Source organism: Phascolarctos cinereus, unplaced genomic scaffold, assembly GCF_003287225.1.
Source record: "Phascolarctos cinereus isolate Bilbo 61053 unplaced genomic scaffold, phaCin_HiC Scaffold_4;HRSCAF=312, whole genome shotgun sequence".
Lineage (NCBI taxonomy): Eukaryota > Metazoa > Chordata > Mammalia > Diprotodontia > Phascolarctidae > Phascolarctos > Phascolarctos cinereus.
This window is the reverse complement of record NW_027555847.1, coordinates 169,825,220-169,844,411: the sequence shown is the minus strand read 5'-3', so window position 1 is coordinate 169,844,411 and position 19,192 is coordinate 169,825,220. Positions and strand designations below refer to the sequence as shown.

General features: G+C 35.2%; 1 protein-coding gene across 4 annotated transcripts in view; it reads right to left on the bottom strand.

The window, feature by feature from the left end:
• The window catches only part of CLEC16A (C-type lectin domain containing 16A), a 219,587-nt gene that overhangs the window by 108,786 nt on the left and 91,609 nt on the right, over nt 1–19,192 (bottom strand). For all 4 annotated transcript variants that reach the window (XM_020972509.2, XM_020972508.2, XM_020972507.2 and 1 more), the window contains exon 18: nt 3,727–3,847. In XM_020972509.2, the coding sequence (XP_020828168.1) occupies nt 3,727–3,847 (121 nt within the window). The remainder of the gene's footprint in view (nt 1–3,726; nt 3,848–19,192) is intronic.

Sequence of the window (19,192 nt, the reverse complement as noted above, 5' to 3'; positions counted from 1 at the left end):
AAAGAAGAGCATGCAGGGAGAACATTAATAATATAAAAAATTATTAAAACTGGAGTGGATTAATTTGCAAAAATTAGAATATACTCTACATTGTGCACAGTCCGTGTAGATTTTTAGAATCGTTGTATAATGTTCCATTTGAACAAACATAATTTAAAAAAACACTGTATTTCAAATTTTGTGGAAAATGTAACCAGTATTCATAAAAGAATTTGTGAATGGCAACAATAACACAAAATACATAGTTTGTGTAAAAATTCATTTTAGTTATATTCAGGCCTCCTTAAAAAATCTGGCCATTACAATTATCTCAAACCACTAAAGCTTTAACACTGAAAAAGGCCAATTTCATGTTAATGAAATCACTGTAAGTATTTATGAATAATTAAAGTAGCTGTTATACCTTGTTATTTTAATGCTGTTTCCCCATATGAAAATATTTCAAAATAAAGCAATCAAACTTGAATTGTATTCTCTTTAAGGAGAAAACAACAAAATGGGGAAAATATTACCCACAAAAGCCACAACGGCCACATGCACTTGCTTTTCAAATGCCACATATACACTTGCCTCTCAGATTTCATTAACTAACTCAGCTCACTCTTCTACTGCTCAAGAAACAATCAGAGCTCTAATCTAAGTACCTGAACTTGAATGCTCCAAAAGATCCATTTTATTTGGAATTGCCTTACTTTCACCATTATTTTCTTTTTTTTAAAATTTCTTTTTTTTTAATTTAAGCTAGGCAATGGGGTTAAGTGACTTGCCCAGGGTCACACAGCTAGTAAGTGTTATGTGTCTCAGGCCGGATTCCTGAATCCAGGGCCAGTGCTCTATCCACTGCACCACCTAGCTGCCCCTCTTTCACCATTATTTTCTAAGACACATGACTGTCATTTAATTCATAATGCAGTTGGATAAAATGTTTGACCTGCACCTTTTATCATGCAACTATCTACTCCATCAAAACTTCTAAAAAAAAAACCTTAAATTAACTAATGTGATAGATGAAGGCAAGAAAAGACATGAAAAACTCTTTATCATAAAGTGCTATGGTTATGTGCTATTTAGTGTATTTATGTTGAATGATCACTAATTTTTCAGTCTTTCATATTACTCTTTTGTTTATAACTATTTTGAAAATGTTGCCTTTTTGTTTTAAACAAGACTAATTATAGAATAAATGAGAAAGCACTGAATCAGTTTTATGGAAAGAATTTTCGTATAGTGATAGATAGGACCATAACAATAAACATTATTGTTACTGCTGTTGAGTCATTTCAATCATGTCCAATTCTTCCTAACCCCATTTGGGTTTTTCTTGGCAGAGATAATGAATAGTTTTCCATTTTCTTCTCCAGCTCATTTTATAGTTGAGGAACTGAAGCAAATAGGGTTAAGTGACTTGCCCAGGGTCACACAGATAATAATTCTAAGGGCTAGATCTGAACTTATGAAGATGAGTGTTCTTGATTCTAAGCCCAGTGTGCCACCTAGCTGCCCTAATTATAGCTAGCTGCCCTTTATTATAACAATAAACACTGGATACCCTGAAACAAATGGAATGGAAAAGACCATTTATATAGGAAACAAACCATATGATTAAAGTTGTCAAAACTGACTCTCAGGAGGCAGTACAATTTCAGGTTAATACAAACCTAGAGCAACCACTTGACAAAAACTCTAGCTTGCCAAAAGTTAAGTATTCAGGATTACAAATATGGCATGCTAAAACTTAATAAACTTTGAAATAAAGAATGATAACTTGACTAGGAATTAGAACATAGAATAATTCTAATTTTTTAAAATTCTGTCATCAATCTGTAATTTGGCCACAGACTTAGGTTTGAGGGTAGAACAACAAAACAATTTGTTTTTAGCATGTAAGCTATGGTACTGTGCATTTCGATCTGTCTGAACTAAATTTCCTCATGAATTAAATGAGGCAATTTGGAGTAGGTGGCTTGAGTTCCCTTCTAGTTTTATGATTTATGATAGTGTGGTCTTACATTACTTTCAGTGACTATATTCAATAGTGATATTAATCCCAAGAAGTTCATCTGCACAAAAGTTATGGAACATCTGTTAGACTTGCAATTTTCAAATATCTATGACTAGCTTGTTCAGTTAGTTATAACATAGTACCAATGAAGGCAATGGTACAGGTTTGAATCTCAGATAATCAAATTTGTTTTACAGTGTTTCATGATCATAGACTGGAATACTTGGCCAGTTGTCTCATAAATGTGTGCAACTGGTTATGAGAGAAAAGCTAAAAGTTCACAGATAATGCCATCGACAACTCATTCTTGCCAATGGAAAAAACAATTGAAACTGCATGATCTGGTAGCATCACCTCTCTATATAAAGAGTAGCACATTATTACTATTACCATATGTTTCAAAATTACTTAGTTCTTGGGATTAAGAAACAATCTGGACAAAATGAAGGCAACCACAGCAAAATTACAATGCTCTTCAAGTTTAAAGAAATTAGTCACCTATAAAGGAAAATCAGGCAATGTGTGAGGATTTTAACAAAAACTATTAATTTAATCCTAGCATTGATATAGTTCTTCTAGCTTGTGCTCTTACGCAACTTTCAGCACCACGATCACTATGAAGCTTAAAAATGTGGGAAGAAACTGGGAAGAGGGGAAGTGCATACTCTAAGGGATGATTTAAAATTTTCCACTTTTACTGGAAATTATATTCAAGGATAAGGAATTGGAACTAAATTAAATTGTATATTTATGTTATAGTCATCAAGAGAAGTCTTTTTCTACTTCTTACTTTCAAACCATTGGGTCTGAAGTTCAAAGAAACTGCTTCAAGGAATTATTTGAGAAGAACACAGTACCAAACAAAGTTTCTCCCATCACCTCCCTGAATCTGGCCACAACACTAGATTTGCTTTTACTGCTATAACAAACTTTCATTCAGTTGACCGTTTGGAAGAACTGCCTTATTCAGGCTCAACAACATTTGGGCCAAATGGGAGAATACTTCAAAAAGCTCAGTGAAAGGATCCCAACTAACCAACTAATCAATTAAAACTGGTAAGTAAAGTACTTTGAACCTTTACTTCAGTTGGCTATCCATAAAGAGAGAGAGAAAAATGTGCATTTGCAAGCATGTTTTCTGACATTTAATTTTACCTTGCTGATGAAAATATTCACGGTTAAACTCAAGAAAATTTTTTTTACATTTTATCACAATCAAACTAAGCAACATAATCCATACCTTCTAATGTCCTTGAAGAAACCAATATTATTATCTATTAGGGATGAAAACAGTAGAATGGCAAAGGTAGAGGAAAGGAGACAGGTAGCATAGACATGACAATTAAGTTGTCTGTCTAAGGTTCGAAGAAAGGGAAAAAAGAACAGATGTAAGCAAATAAAATAAAAATAGTTAACAGGTTGAAAGTAGAAGTAGAGATGGGAGAAACTATCTGGCATGATCAGTCAATGTTTTACTCTGCAGATATGGAAAAGAAAAAACTACTGAAATGTAAAAAATGAAAAGAGGCACTCACAGTCTGACCTCAAAGTAGAGAAAACCCCTGTGTACTTTCTTCAAATTAGAGTAGATATTACACGCATGTAGTGCAGTTACTAAAATGACTATACAGCAAGACAAAGGTCAAATGTTTATTTGTTTAGCCCCTGTAAAGCATGCAGTTAGCCTTCTCCACAGTTCCTATTAATAATGAAGGGTTACTTACTCAGATCCAGGACATCATCTGTTTTTATCAGGTCCTCTTCTCTTGTCAGTGGTAACTGGGTCTCAGGTTCATCTCGTAGTTGCAGTGACAGGGAGCGGTACATAAAGAAAACTCGAATGGCCTACCAAAATATGTAAACAGTAAAATTGCTGTGTCACTCATTTAAAACTCCACATAAAAATCATGCAGGAAGACCTAAATGTTACAGCAACTTGATAAAACACACACACCCCCTCTATCTCTTTTAGCCTCACTCTTCTGGCATAGGATATACCTGGATAACCAGGGTTTCCATGGCAAGAAGAAGTAATCAATCAATTAGGTACCCAATATGAACCAGGACCTATCCTAGACATGGATGCAAAGTGAATCTACTCTCAACTATATTTTTTAAAATATATTTCATTTTTGCAATGAACAAAATTCAAATTTCCTTTCCCCTCCCCCAACCATTGGAAAAAACAAAAACAAAAAAACCTTGTTAACAAATATGCATAGTCTTAAAACAGCACTTTTTGTGATAGCAAAGCATTAGAAACAGAGTAGATACACATTAACTGGGAAATGACTAAACAAATCATAGCTCCTGAATACATGAATTGTAGCACATGGAATATTAATGTGCTATAAGAAATGATTTATGTGGGGGCAGAGCCAAGACAGTGGAGTAAAAGCAGGGACTCGCTTGAACTCTCCTCCAAACCCCTCCAAATACCAAAAAAATGATTCTCAACAAATTCTAGAGCACAGTGAAACAAATTTCCATTCCAAGACAATCTGGATGGTCAATGGGAAAGATCTGTTGCACCAAGCTGAGAGAGGAGCACAGTCCAGTACAGGCCCCAGCAAACCAAGGGCAGGCCTCAGGAGACTGAATCACTGGCAGCTGTGGTGGTTCCCACATGTCTCAACCCATAAACGCCAAAGACAATTTAGAAGGTCCGCAAGGAAAGGTCTGTCCGACGCGGATAAGAAAGAAGTGCAGTCCAACCCTGGCCCCAGTGCAGCTCCAGGGCAGTGGTGGCAGAGACAGTAGTGGTGGCGGCAGCAATGGCAGAGGCTGCTTCCGGAGCTCTCAGCCCGCAGACAGTAACGGGATCAAACAACTGGTCAGGAGGAGATTACAGGGATCTCTTTGCTGGCACTGAGGCAGGACTCTGTTGCTTGCTCACACTTGGATCTGGATGACAGTCCTGGGTGGCAGTCCCAGGGCAAGGAGGAGCACTGGCATAGCAGAGCTTGCAGCAGCCATGAAGAGGGAACCCTCCTCACAGCTCCAGGGCAGAAAAGAGTGCTTGTGGTTGGTCACTGACCAGAGCACAGGCCAGGAAAGGAGCAAACACCTCTGCTTAGATCATATCACCTTGGGAGAACTGAAAACTTACAGGTCCCTAGAAGTATCTCTGAAAACAGCTGCACAAAACCCCTGAAGTTTGGGACAGTATGCACTCTACACTGGAAGCAGAGCCCTACCTTAACAAAGAGTTAAAAAGTCAAGTAACTGGCTGGGAACATGAGCAAACAATGGAAAAAACTCCAACTATGGAATCTTACTTTGGTGACAAGGAAGATCAAAATATACAACCAGAAGAAGACAACAAAGTCAAAGCTTCTACATCCAAAGCCTCCAAGAAAAATAGGAATTCGTCTCAGGCCATGGAAGAGCTCAAAAAGGATTTGCAAATCAAGTAAGAGAAGTAGAGGAAAAATTGGGAAGAGAAATCAGAATGATGCAAGAAAATCATGAAAAACGAGTTAACAGATTGCTAAAGGAAACCCAAAAAAAGTACTGAAGAAAATAATACCTTAAACAATAGACTACACTAAATGGCAAAAAAGGTCCAAAAAGCCAATGAAGAGAAGAATGCATTAAAAAGCAGAACTTCCAAATGGAAAAGGAGGGCCAAAAGCTCACTGAAAAAAATAATTCCTTAAATATTAGAATGGAGCAAATGGAAACTAATGACTCTATAAGAAATCAAGAAATTATAAAATAAAACCAAAAGAATGTAAAAATAGAAAACAATGTGAAATTATCTCATTGCAGAAACAACTGACCTGGAAAATAGATCCAGGAGAGATAATTTTAAAATTATTAAACTACCTGAAAGCCATGATCAAAAAAAGAGCCTAAACATCATCTTTTAAGAAATTATGAAGGAAAACTTCCTGAGATTTTAAGACGAGAGGGTAAAATAGAAATTGAAAGAATCCACTGATCACCTCCTGAAAAAGATCCCAAAAGGAAAATTCCCAGGAATATTATAGCCAAATTCCAGAGTTCCCAGGTCAAAGAGAAAATAATGCAAGCAGCCAGAGAGAAACAATTCAAGTATAGTAGAGCCACAGTCAAGATAACATAAGATTTAGCAGCTTCTACATTAAAAGATTGGGGGCTTCGAATATGATATCTGGAGGGCAAAGGAGCTAGGATTAAAACCAAGAATCATCTATCTACCCAGCAAAACTGAGTGTAATTGATGAGGGGGGAAAATTGACATTCAATGACACAGAGGAATTTAATGCATTCTTGAGAAGCCTGAGCTAAACAGAGAAATTGACTTTCAAATCCAAGACTCAAGAGAAGCATGAAAAGGTAAACAGGAAAGAGAAATCATAAAGGACTTATTAAAGTTGAACTGTTTACATTCCTACATAGAAAGATGATATCTGTAAGTCATGGGACCTTTTTCAGTATTAGGGTAGTGGGAGGTAACAGATATAGACAGAGGGATAAGGTGAGTTGAATATGAAGAAATGATATCTAAAAAATAAAATTAAGGGGTGAGAGAGGAATGTACTGGGAGAATGAGAAAAAGAAAGGTAGAGTGGGGTGAATTATCTTACACAAAAGAGGCAACAAAAAGCTTTTACAGCGGAGGGGAAGAGGTGGGAGGTGAGAGGGAATGAATGAACCTTACTCTCATCAGATTTGGCTTAAGGAGGGAATAACATAGACACTCAACTGGGTATGGAAATCTATCTTACCCTACAGGAAAGTAGGGGAGAAGGCGATAAGGGGGTGGTAATAGAAAGGAGGACAGATAGGGGGAGGGGTAATCAGAAGCAAACACTTTTGAGGAGGAACAGGCTCAAAGGAGAGAGCAGAATAAATGGGGGGTGGGATAGGATATTCTTTCACAACATGAGTATTATGGAACTGTTTTGCATGACTACACATGCATAACCTATATTGAATTGCTTGCCTTCTCAATGAGGTAGGTGGGGAGGAAGGAAGGGAGAAAATTTGGAACTCAAAGTTTTAAAAATGAATGTTAAAAATTGTTTTTACATGCAACTGGGAAATAAGATACACAGGCAATGGGGTATAGAAATCTATCTTACCCCACAGGAAAATAGAAGGGGAAAGGGGATGAGGGGGGTGGTGGTGATAGAAGAGAGGGCAGATTAAGGGAAGGGGTAATCAGAATGCATGCTTTCATGGGGTAGGGGTAGGGGAGAGATGGGGAGAAAATTTGGAACTCAAAATCTTGTGGAAGTGAATGTTGAAAACTAAAATAAATAAATCGAAATATGGGGGAAAAAAGAAATGATGTATGTGATCAACACAGAGAAGTAGGGAAAGTTTACATGAACTGATGCAGAGTGAAGTGAGCAGAACCCAAGAAAACAATATATATAATTACAACAATGTAAATCAAAAGAACAATAAAAAAGATTGAGTAAATGTATCAAAATTATAAAGATCAAGCAGGACTCAAATGAAGAAATATGAAAAGATACCCTTAACCAATCCCTTTGTGGAACTAGGAAGTCCACAGGTATTACACATTGCATATGTTTTTAGACTTTTTCAATGTATTGATTACTTCTGCTGATTTTTTTCCTCTTTAAAAAATACTATTTGTTATATGGAATGGCTCTCTGGGAGAGGGAGGAATACTTGGGAAAACTATGAAGAAGTCAGAAAATGAAGACACCAATAAAAACTTAATTAAAATACATATATATATATATACACATACATACATATATATTCTCAACCAAAACAAATTCCTGAATTAGCTGTATCTAAAAATAGATTCTGCAATGTGAGTCCATCTCCTCTGCTTACTTTCAATTGCCCAGAGTTAACACATGGTAATAATGAAGTTATGAGAAAGTGAGGATAAAAAAAAATAATTATTTAGGCAAGATTTTTAACTTCCTACCTAATAACTTTGCCTTTGGGGTGCTGAATGATTTGAATTTACTCTTCTTTCTATTCTTTGGTTGACTCTCTAGCAGAGTATTAAAATAGCTAAGGAGAATCACAGAATTTGCAGTTGGAAAGGAACTCAGCAGCTATCTAGTTGAACCTATAACTGAAAGGAATCCCCATCATAACATATCTGATGAGCACTCATTCAGCCTCAGGAAGGAAGACAGTAAGATCAGAGGTAAAACAGCAAGTGTTTGGCTATCCACAATGAAGAGAAGCAGAAAATGGGAGTTGATTATGTATAAAATAACTAATTTTCATACAGGCCAAAGGTTTATGAGGCTCCTCTTGCTTATCATCACCCCCCACCCTCAATTACACCTTTGATTGTACCTTTATTGCCAACAAAAATTTTCAGCGAAGGAAAAAGACACTTAAGTTCTTTTAACATCAGCAAAGTTGTATTTTTGCTTCCTTCAAAAAAGTATTGTTCAGACAGAAATTCCTCTATTTTCATATGAAGAGGAAGAAATCTGTTTTTTCAAACACACATGAGAGTTCCTAGCAATTAATGGTCACCTAGTGTTACTGGCCATAGTCAATGTGTTCATGTGGATAATGTCTTTTCAAATACTAAAAATCAGTGGGCCCATCAATCCCATTTTGCCCCCATTCCCATGTAACAAGTTTATCAAGAATAAGAATATGAGGGCATTGTAACCCATTTCACTTTACTTCTGTGGTAAAAGATTTTGAAGTTCAGACTAATAGCACCACAACTGTGGTCTACTGTAAAGTCTCATCTCTAAAATGAGAGATTTGGTCAAGTGGACTTCAAAGTCTTTTCTATTTCTAACATTATAAATTATAAAAGTTCTCATTTAAATACCAATATAACTTTTTTCATAACCCTTGCTATGAAGTAGATAGTACAAATATTATTACCTCTAATTCATAGATGAAACTGAGGCTTGAGGAAGTTAAATGGCTTGCCTATAGACACACAGCTAGGAAATATGGGACCAGGACTTGAAATCACATCATTTGATTCCAAGTCCAATTTTATTTTTACTATACTATGCTAAAAGGATAGACAGGAAAGTATTCTTCCCCAAAAGTCATTATTTTTGTTGGCAGAAAGACAAACTTCCATTGGTTAATATCCTAAGTGAGCATCAATGAGCTTAAACAAGTCAAGCTTGTGCTTTGAGCTTTTCTAAGAAAAGGCTTAAGTAATGCTATTGCTTTTATTTTTTTTTAAGAAGTTTCAAATGTCTGCATCTACATAAAGATGTGTAAGAAACAGAGAAAATAACAATCACACCAAGTGATTGCCACTTAACCAAAGGTTCTAATTAAACTCATACATTTATGCTAGGTAAAGACTGCTCGTGACAGAGCTGCCCTAGTAAGCTAACAGAGTACAAGATGTAGGTGGCCACTGACAAGTTATTTCAGTTTAAGAATTCAAAAGAAAAGTTCTGCCCATGTATGTAATGGAGGAAACACTACCAAATTTTCAAAAAGCAGAAGTCTCATTTTCAAGTCAACAGCACAATACTCTAAAAGTATAAAAAGACATGCTTAAGTAAAGAAAAATTAAGCAAGATCCTGGCCTGGATATGTGAAAATTGAATCCTGCATGTCTTAATACAATCCATTTCTTTAAAAAGTGAAACCTCAAAATGCAAAATGTGTGCTGAATTTGGCTCAAAACGCAGGTCCTTTTGGTAAAACATCTGGTTTCACTATGAACAACAAATGGGAAATATTTCCAGGAATATTTAAAAAAAAAATAAAAATCTCCCATTACATTTCCTGTTTCCTATGCAAACCCATAAAAAAAAAGTATCAAGCTTAAAGATACCAGGCACTATGAATATTAAAAGGCATATATATAAGAAGAGGAGGCTGCTACATTTCTGAGGAAGCAGGACTAATCAGTGCTGATCAAACTTTGCACAAGCAACAATACAAACTACCAACATGTGTCTTTGAAGTTTGTCTATGCACTCAGCTGTTCCCTCACGGTGGCTGAAGGCAAGTTCTTTTGTCTTTTCACCTTGAACTCACCCCCCCCCAAAAAAAAAAGAGAGAGAGAAAAAGTCCTGATACAAGATTTATCTTTTTAGCCTATTTTTAAAATTTTAATATTTTCCCCAATTACATGTAAAAACAATTTTAACCTTCATTTTTTATAATTTTGAGTTCCAAATTTCTCCAACCCTCTTTCCTGTCTCCCATTATTGAGAAGGCAAGAAATTTGTGCAGTCATGCAAAACATATTTCTATATTAATCATGTTGTGAAAGGAAACAGACAGAAAAAAAGAAAAGAAAGAAAGTTAAATAACAGTATGCTATGATCAACTTTTAGATTTCATCAGTTCTTTTTCTAGAGGTGATTTTTCATCACAGATCCTTCGGAATTGTATTGGATCTCTGTATTGCTGGAAATAACTAAGTCACCTATAGCTGAACATTTTACAATATTGCTGTTACTGTGTACAACATCCTCCTGGTTTTGCTCACTTCACTTTGCATCAGTTCATGTAAGTCTTTTCAGGTTTTTTTGACAGCATCCTCCTCATAATTTCAATAGTATTCTATCACAATCATGTATTACAACTTGTTCACCAGTTCCCCAATTGCTGGGCATCTCCTCAATTTCCAATTCTTTGCCACCACAAAAAGAACTGCTATAAGTATAGGTCTTTCTCTCAACCCTTTAAAAGAAAAATCTCTTTGGGATACAGACCTAAAAGTGGCATTGCTCAGTCAAAGGGTATGCAGAGCTTTATGGCTCTTTGAACACAGTTCAAATTTCTCTCCAGAATGGATGACTCAACTCCACCAATAGTGCTTTAGTGTCCCAATTTTCCCACATCCCTTCCAACATTTGTCATTTTCCTTTTTCGTCCTGATAGCCAATCTGTTAGGTGTGAGATGGTTCCTCAGAAATTTGCATTTCTCTAATAAGTAGAGATTGCAAGCATTTTTTCATATGATTAGAGATAGCTTTGATTTCTTCATCTGAAAACTGCCTGTTCATATCCTTTGACCATTTATCAATTGGAGACTAACTTATATTAATGTAAATTTGACTCAGTTATCTATACTTTTGAGAGATGAGGTCTATATCAGAGAAACTTGCTATCAATAATTTTCTCCCTATTTTCAGCTTTCCTTTGATCTTGGCTGCATTTGGTTTTGTTTTATTTGTGCAAAACCGTTTCAATTTAATGTACTCAAAATTATCTATTTTATATTCTGTAATGCTCTCTATCTCATTTGATAATAAATTCTTCCCTTATCCATAGGTCTGACATTCCATTCTCCCCTAATTTGTTTATGGCATTCTCTTTATGTCTACATCATGTATCTATTTTGACCTTACCGTAGTACACATTGTGAGATGTTGGTCCACACCTAGTTTCTGCCAAACTGCTTTCCAGTTTTCCCAGCAATTTTTGTCAGAGTTCTTGTCCCAAAAGTTTGGATCTTTGGGTTTATCAAACACTAGATTACTATGGTCATTTCCTACTATGTATTGTGTACCTAATCTATTCCACTGATGTACTGTTCTATTTCTTAGCCAGTACGTGATTGTTTTGATGATTACTGCTTTGCAATGCAGTTTGAGATCTGGTATGCCCAGACCACCTTCTTTCACATTTTTTTCCATTAATTCCCTTGATATTCTTGACCTTTTGTTCTTCCAGATGAATTTGTCATTACTCTTTCTAGCTCTAAAATAATTTTTGGTAGTTGGTGTGGCACTTAGTATATTAATTTAGGGAGAATTCGTTATATTGTCTTGGCCTACCCATGAGCTATATTGTTCCAATTGTTTAATCTGGCTTTATTTGTGTGAAATGTATTTTGTAATTGTGTTAATATAGTTGCTGGGTTTATCTTGGCAGGTAGTTTCCCAAATATTTTATATTGTCTACAGTTATTTTAAATGGAATTTCTCTATCTATTAATGCTGAGATTTGTTGGCAGCATATAGAAATGCTGTTTTATGTGGATCTATTTTAAATCCTGTAACTTTGCTAAAATTATTAATTATTCCAACCTGTTTTGTAGTTGACTCTCTAGGATTCTCTAGGTATACCATCATATCATTTGCAAAGAGTGATGGTTTTGTTTTCTCATTGCCTATTTCTTCAATTTCTTTTTCTTTTATTGCTATAGCTAGCATTTCTAATATACTGAATAACCGTCATGAAAATGAGCATCCTTGCTTCACCCCTGATCTTACTGGGAAGGATTCTATCTTGGTCCCATTACAGATAATACTTGCTGTTGGCTTCAGATAAACACTACTTAACATTTTAAGGAAGGCTCCATTTATTCCTAGACTTCCTAGACTTTTTAATAGGAATGAGTGTTGTATTTTGTCAAAGGTTTTTCTGTATCTATTGAAGATAATCATTTTTGTTGGTTTTCTATTGATATGGTTAATTATGTTGATATTTTTTGTAATATTGAACCAGATCTCCATTCTTGATGTAAATCCTACCTAGTCATAGTGTCTGATCTTTGTGATATATTGCTGTAATCTCCTTGCTAGTATTTTATTTAAATTTTTTGGATCAATATTCATTAGGGAAAGAAACAGTTTTCTTTCTCTGCTTTGGTTCTTCCTGGTTTAGGTATCAACACCATATTTGTGTCATAAAAGGAATTTGGTAGGACTCCTCCTTCGCCTATTTTTCCAAGTAGTCTATATAGAATTGTTCTTTAAATGTCTCGTAGAATTCACTTGTGAATCCATCTGGCCCTGGGGATTTTTTTTTTTAGTGAGCTCACTGATGGCTTGTTCAATTTCTTTTTCTAAAATAGGGTTATTTAAGTGTTCTACTTCTTCTTCTGTTAATTTGGGCAACTTATATTTTTGTAAATATTCTTCTTCCATTTCACTTAAATTGTCAGATTTATTGGCATATAAGTGGGCAAAATAGCTCCTTATAATTGCTGTAATTTCCTCTTCATTGGTGAATTCATCCTTTTCATTTTTGATACTGGCAATTTTGTTTTCTTTTTTCTATAAAATTAACCAATGATATATCTATTTTATTGGATTTTTTTAATAAACCAGCTCCTAACTTTATTTATTAGTTCAACAATTTTCTTACTTTGAATTTATTTCTCTCCTTTGATTTTTCAGACTTCCAATTTGCTATTAAATTAGGGATTCTGATATAAGATTTATATACATTTATCTCTTTCTTCACCAACCCTATGCAGAAAAAAAAATAAAGGCCTGAGAAATCATGATATTCTTGATTCACTTCTCTTTCAACACAAATAATAGGATACCAACTAGCCAGATAACTTCTAAAATGCTGGTCAGCACCTTGTACTCTTAGACATTTGCCTAGAGTGCTGAATTGAAGTCATTTGCCCAGGGTCACACAGCCAGTATGTGGTAGAGGTAAGACTTATATTCAAGTCTTCCTCACCTCAAGACCAGATCTCTACTACTCCATTCTGCCTCATTTCCAACACAAAAAGACAAATTCAACAAAATTACTAAATATAAAGAAAATTCTTATAGACTCAAAAACTTACATGCATTATTATGTAAAATCCCTATAGAATCAAATATTTACATGGATTGCTAACAAGAGTTAGTTCTGGAAGGAGTTAAGATGCAAACAAATTTCTAATTTGAAAATTTAACAACTTTAAATTTTCCAAGTTTAATGATTTTCAAATGTCTTGAGAAGTGATTCTGGTTTGTGTATGTTTACTACTGTAGTCATGAAGAGACCCACTTGAGAAATATGCCTAACTTCCGAACATATCAATTTTAATGCATGTTATTTCTCAAAATATGATGAGGATTCCACTTATTAGAGAGTTTAGTTTGGGAAGACTGAGGACCTCAGTCTAAATACAGAAAATCTACTTTCAAAATCATTGTTAAATTAGTGCCTCTCCCACAATCTCCTGCCACCCCCTCCCCCCAAAAAAGGAAACCTTCAATTTCTTCATGGCTATGATAAAGAAAAATAGACTGGAGGTTTCTGTATGAATGAAGAGGAAAAAAACACGGAAAAAGTAAAAGTATGTTAAATAAAGATATCACTTATAATCTTACTTTTAAGAATACCAGGGAAAGGTGGATTAATATATTTTAAGATTTCCTTTGCTAAGGAAAATGTCAAATGCTAGAAAGGCTTAGGGAAAACATGTAAAATAATGCATTGCTGGTAGAGTTGTGAACTTGTCCAGTTATTATGAAAAGCAATTTGGAATATCCCCCCAGAGTCACTAAACTGTGCATATCCTTTGATTACTACTAGGTCTACATGTCAATGGGATAAAAGAAGAGAAGAAAAAGATTTATGTGTATTAAAAAAATGTGTAGCAACTCTTTTTGTGATGGCCACAAACTGGAAAATAAGGAGTTTTGTAGTTGTTGTTCAGTTGTTTCAGTTGTGTTCAATTCTTTGTGACCCCATTTGGTGTTTTCTTGGCAAAAATACTGGAGTGATTTGCCATTTCCTTCTCCAGTTCCTTTTACAGATGATGAAACTGAGGCAAACAGGGTTAAGGGACTTGCCCAGGATAACACCGTTAATAAGCATCTGAGGCCAGATTTGAACTCAGGAACTGGGCCAATAAGAAGGGTATCTATCAACTGAGGAATAATTGAACAAATTATGACATATAAATGTGACAGAATGTGCTATAAGAAAATGATGAATTGATAAAGAGTGAAGTGAGCAAAATCAAGAAAACAATTTAAAAAATAACGATTTGTCCAAAACTCTGAAGAGAAATATCTTTGAAAGACTTAAGAGCTCTGATCAATGAAATGATCAACTACAATTCTAAAGGATTCACGATGAAACATACTACCCACCTACTGAGAGAGAGGTGATGGACTCAAGGTGCAGATAGAGACATTTTTTGGCAGAGCTAATGAAGGAATTTGTTTTGCTTGATTATAAGTATTTGTTACAAGGAATTTGTCTTTCTTTTTTTCAATTGGGGTGGAGGAAAGGTGAGAGAGAGATGAAAGATTTTTAATTAAAATTTTTTTTAATGTTAAAAAATTATTTTTATACTGAAAAGGAATGGAAGATACTGTCTTACATATAAAATCCTTTTCTTCCTTGCCTTCTTCAAGGTTAAATCTCAAATTACAACATTACTCAACATGTATTTGCATATAATCGTGATGTATTTATTAAGCGTCAACTTTGTGCTAGGCACTGTGGATACAAGAACAAAAAAAAGAAAAAAAAACCCAGTCCTTCCCCTCAAGGAGCTTTACATTTCATTGTTGGTCAGAGGGAGAAATTAAGAAGTTAGATAGCTTCAGCCACTGTTTCTTTTCCATTTCTGAATCATAGTATCACAGATTTAAGTTGCTGGGGCCTCTTAAGGTCACCCAGTTCAACTTTTTTGCTTTACAGATAATGAAATTAAGAGCCTAAAGAGGTTAAGTAATATGCCCAAGGTCACTTCAGCAGTAGCAGAGCTGGAATGCACATGTAGGTCCTCTGATTCCAAATCCATCACTCTTTCCTCTACCATGATGCCTTCCCAAATAGACTGCATAAGGAACACCTAAAATATGCTACCCAAAGTTTGGACAGAATGTGTTGTGAATAAGGATACAGTTCTGGTACCCAGCCTAAGCCTGGTAAAATGTCATTATCAAATATCAACAATAGTAACATTACTTTAAATAAAACATATCTTTTTAAAATACTTAACTCTGAAATCACCATTGGTGTTCTTACATTTAGTATCTAGCAGAAAAATGTAAAGAAAAAATTTGATTTTGTTGCCAGATGTAAAAAAATTCTAAACTTTATTGATAAATGCTTTTAAAACTCCCTTGACAACTTTTAAAATAGTTGACTTCCTAAAAGTTATAGCAATTCTACTGAGTAAATATAACTGGACTTCAAAAACTCTTTGACAACCATCTGCAATATTCTTTGAATATTCCCCCCCCCAATTCAAAACTAATAAAATAAGTCCACAATCAAGCACAATATATACTCCCTTTGGCCCTAACTCAAAGCATATTATTCCAAGGCATCCTGACATTTACAGAGATTTTAACTTACTAGGAATGCCTGCCATATTTTAAAAAGTCTTGGAAAAGTAAAAGAATGAGGAATACTATGGAAACATTCCAATAATTTAAGCCATTTAAACAATAAAATGAAACTTTTCTAAACTTAGTTCATTAGTACTGTAAAGATGACCAACTGTGAAAGTCTTAGCTCCTCTGATCAAGACAATCCACGACAGTTCCAAAGGACCCATGATGAAAAACACTATCTACTTCCAAAGAGAGAAATGATGAAACTTACTTTTTTTTACTTTATTTTTCTTGCTTTTTTTTTGTAACATGGCTAATACATTTTGTATGACTTCATCTGTATAATTGATGTCATATTTCTTGCTTTCTCAACGGGCAGGGGAAGAGAAGGAGGAAGGGAAAACTTCTGGAAATAAAATAATTTTTTAAATGAAAACAAAAAAAGAATGAAAGCTCCTTGAGGGTAGGGACTATTTTTACCTTTCTTTGTATCCCCACTTCTTAGCAGAGTGGCTGGCACATACACACTAAATATATGCTTACTTACTTGAAGAAACAACAACAAAAAAACAGTTCATTAGCTTCGATCTTGCCTATCTCCTACTTCCTGACTTATTGCCTCTAGACACACAGAACTCTCAAGGCTACATTTGTCCCTAGAATCACTTTGAGATCACTATTTTCTTTCCTGGGCCAATGCTAACTTTATTAGCAACCCTCTTTCTTACTGCCTGTGGGCTTCCGGTTGGCTGTATGTACAATTCTGAGGTGGAATTTGGGTGCTACTCAAATAGAGACAGGTAGATAAGCTGCCCCACACCTACTCTAGCAAAAATTTTAAAATCACAACAGGTCGAATAACGATCAAGAAATTCAATGATAAACTACAGTAAATTACTTCTTCCACCTAAGAACTGCACAAAAAGCCAGCAAGAAGCCCAAAGACAATAAGAAAGATGGGGGCAGTTAGATGGGGCAGTGGATAGAGCACCAGCCCTGAAGTCAGGAGGCCCTGAGTTCAAATCCGGCCTCAGACCAAACACTTGACACTCATTAGCTGTGTGACCCCGGGCAAGTCACTTAACCCCAACTGCCTAAAAGAAAAGAAAAAAAAGAAAAAAGACAGTAAGAAAGAGGGGTTCCAATAAAGTAATTGTTGGCCTAGGGAAATGAGAATGGTAATCTCAAAGAATGATTCTAGGGACGAATGAAGCTCAAAAGTCTCTTGTGTGCTGGAGACAAGTTCAGAGTACCATCAGAAACCCACAGCAAGGACCATGGAGGCCGCCAGGAGCTGCAGCAATCAATGTTGGAAAGAAATGTTTAGAAGAGACATACCAGAACTTGAAGATCCCTAGCACCCTGTTGTGTGATATCATAAAGGGCTTTAAACATTTAATTCTATGAACCCCAAAGGGTCTAACCTTCAGGAGGTGGAGGTCAGTCAGCACAGAAATTCAGATCACTGGCTAAGACCAAGCAGAGCCAAACACCACACTCAAAAGTGCAGCAGAAGGGAAGCCTGGGCCTTGCACAAAGCCCCAGTTCAGGAACTAAGTCTGGAGTGGGAGGGAGAGATAATAAACGTCTGAGAAATTAACTAATTATTAAAATAACTGGCTTCCTTGGGGTATATGTCTAGTAGCAGAATTGCTGAGTCAAAGATTACGGACATTTCGGCCTCTCAATGTGCATAATGCCAAAGTGTTTTTCTACAATACTTGCACTAATTCACAGCTCCACCAACAATGCACTAGGATGTTTTCTGCCTGGAACAAAAACAAACAAACAAAAAATCCTCCTATTACTATAAAGTATTATTGTAGATCCAGATATGGTCAAAATCCAACCTAGGAATTGCTTCAAACTAAAAACAAGACTCAAAAGGAAGAAATATAGATACAAAAAATGAAATAGAGGCTAAGAATTGGAAGGAGAATATTTTAGAACAGAAAGTGGTAAACCTTACCCAAGTAATGAATTCCCTGACAATTAGAATAGATAAAACAGAAACTAATAACTCTGAGATAGCAAGAAATATTAGAACAAAGGAGCACAGTAAAGACAAAAAGAATCCACTGAAGGAAGCCCCAAAAGGAATAGTCCCAGAAATGTCATAGCCAAAATCCAGAACTCCCATATCAAAGGAAAAAATATTGCAGGAATCCAGAAAGAAGCAGTTCAAATACCAAAGTCCAACAGACAAGATTGATCTGGCAGCTTCTGCCATAGATAAAAGGAGAGCTCGTATTCCAAGAGACAAAAGATATGGGCTTATAATCAAGAACAACTTACCCTGCAAAGCTGAGTATAATGCCACATGAGAAAAAAAGTGGATATTTAATGCAAAAAAAGACTCTTTTTAAAAAAATTTGTTATCTTTTGTTTTCATAAAGCCTAAATGTACCCCTCATCCCTCTAGTTCCCCTCACACAGTCATATCATATAACAAATATTTTTTTTAAAAGGGGAAGAAGAAAACAAGCAAAACTGATCAATTCAGGAAAAAAAATCTGAAAATATACACGTAATATTCCAGATCAACAAACCTCTGACTTCTGCGAAGATATAGGGACAGTTGGCTTTGCTGGGGCCAAGTTTGTTCTTTATAATTTTACAATGTTTATCTTCAATTATTTTGTGGTGTTGGTTCTTTCTTTTGTATATAGTTTTCTTGGCTCTGCTTACTTCATTTTCCATCACTTTATGTAAGTGTTTTATGCTTCTCAGTATTCATATTTGTTCTTTCTTACAGCACAGTAATATTCTACTACATTGATGTATTTCAATTTGTTTATCTATTCCGCAACGGACAGTCATCTATTTTGTTTCCAGTTCTTTGCTACTATAAAAAGTATTGCTATAAATATTTTCATGAATATAGAGACTTTTTTTTTTAATCAATGACCTCTTGAAAAACTTTGAAAAGACTTTGGAACTCTGATCAATGCAATGATAATCTATGAGTCCCAGAGGAAGTGACAATGAAAGTGACAACCTTCCTCTTGCCAAAGAGGTGATGGACTTAAAATGCATAATGAGACATACCTTTTTGGACATGATCAACACAAAAATTTGTCTTGCTGGATTATGTTTATTTGTATTGACAGTCTTTTTTTGGGTCCAATTTGGGAGAGAGTGAGAAGGAGAAATAATAAATCTCTGAAAAAAATCGACTAATTAATTATTTAAAAAATGGCCCCCTTAGGATATATGTCTAATAGTGGAACCA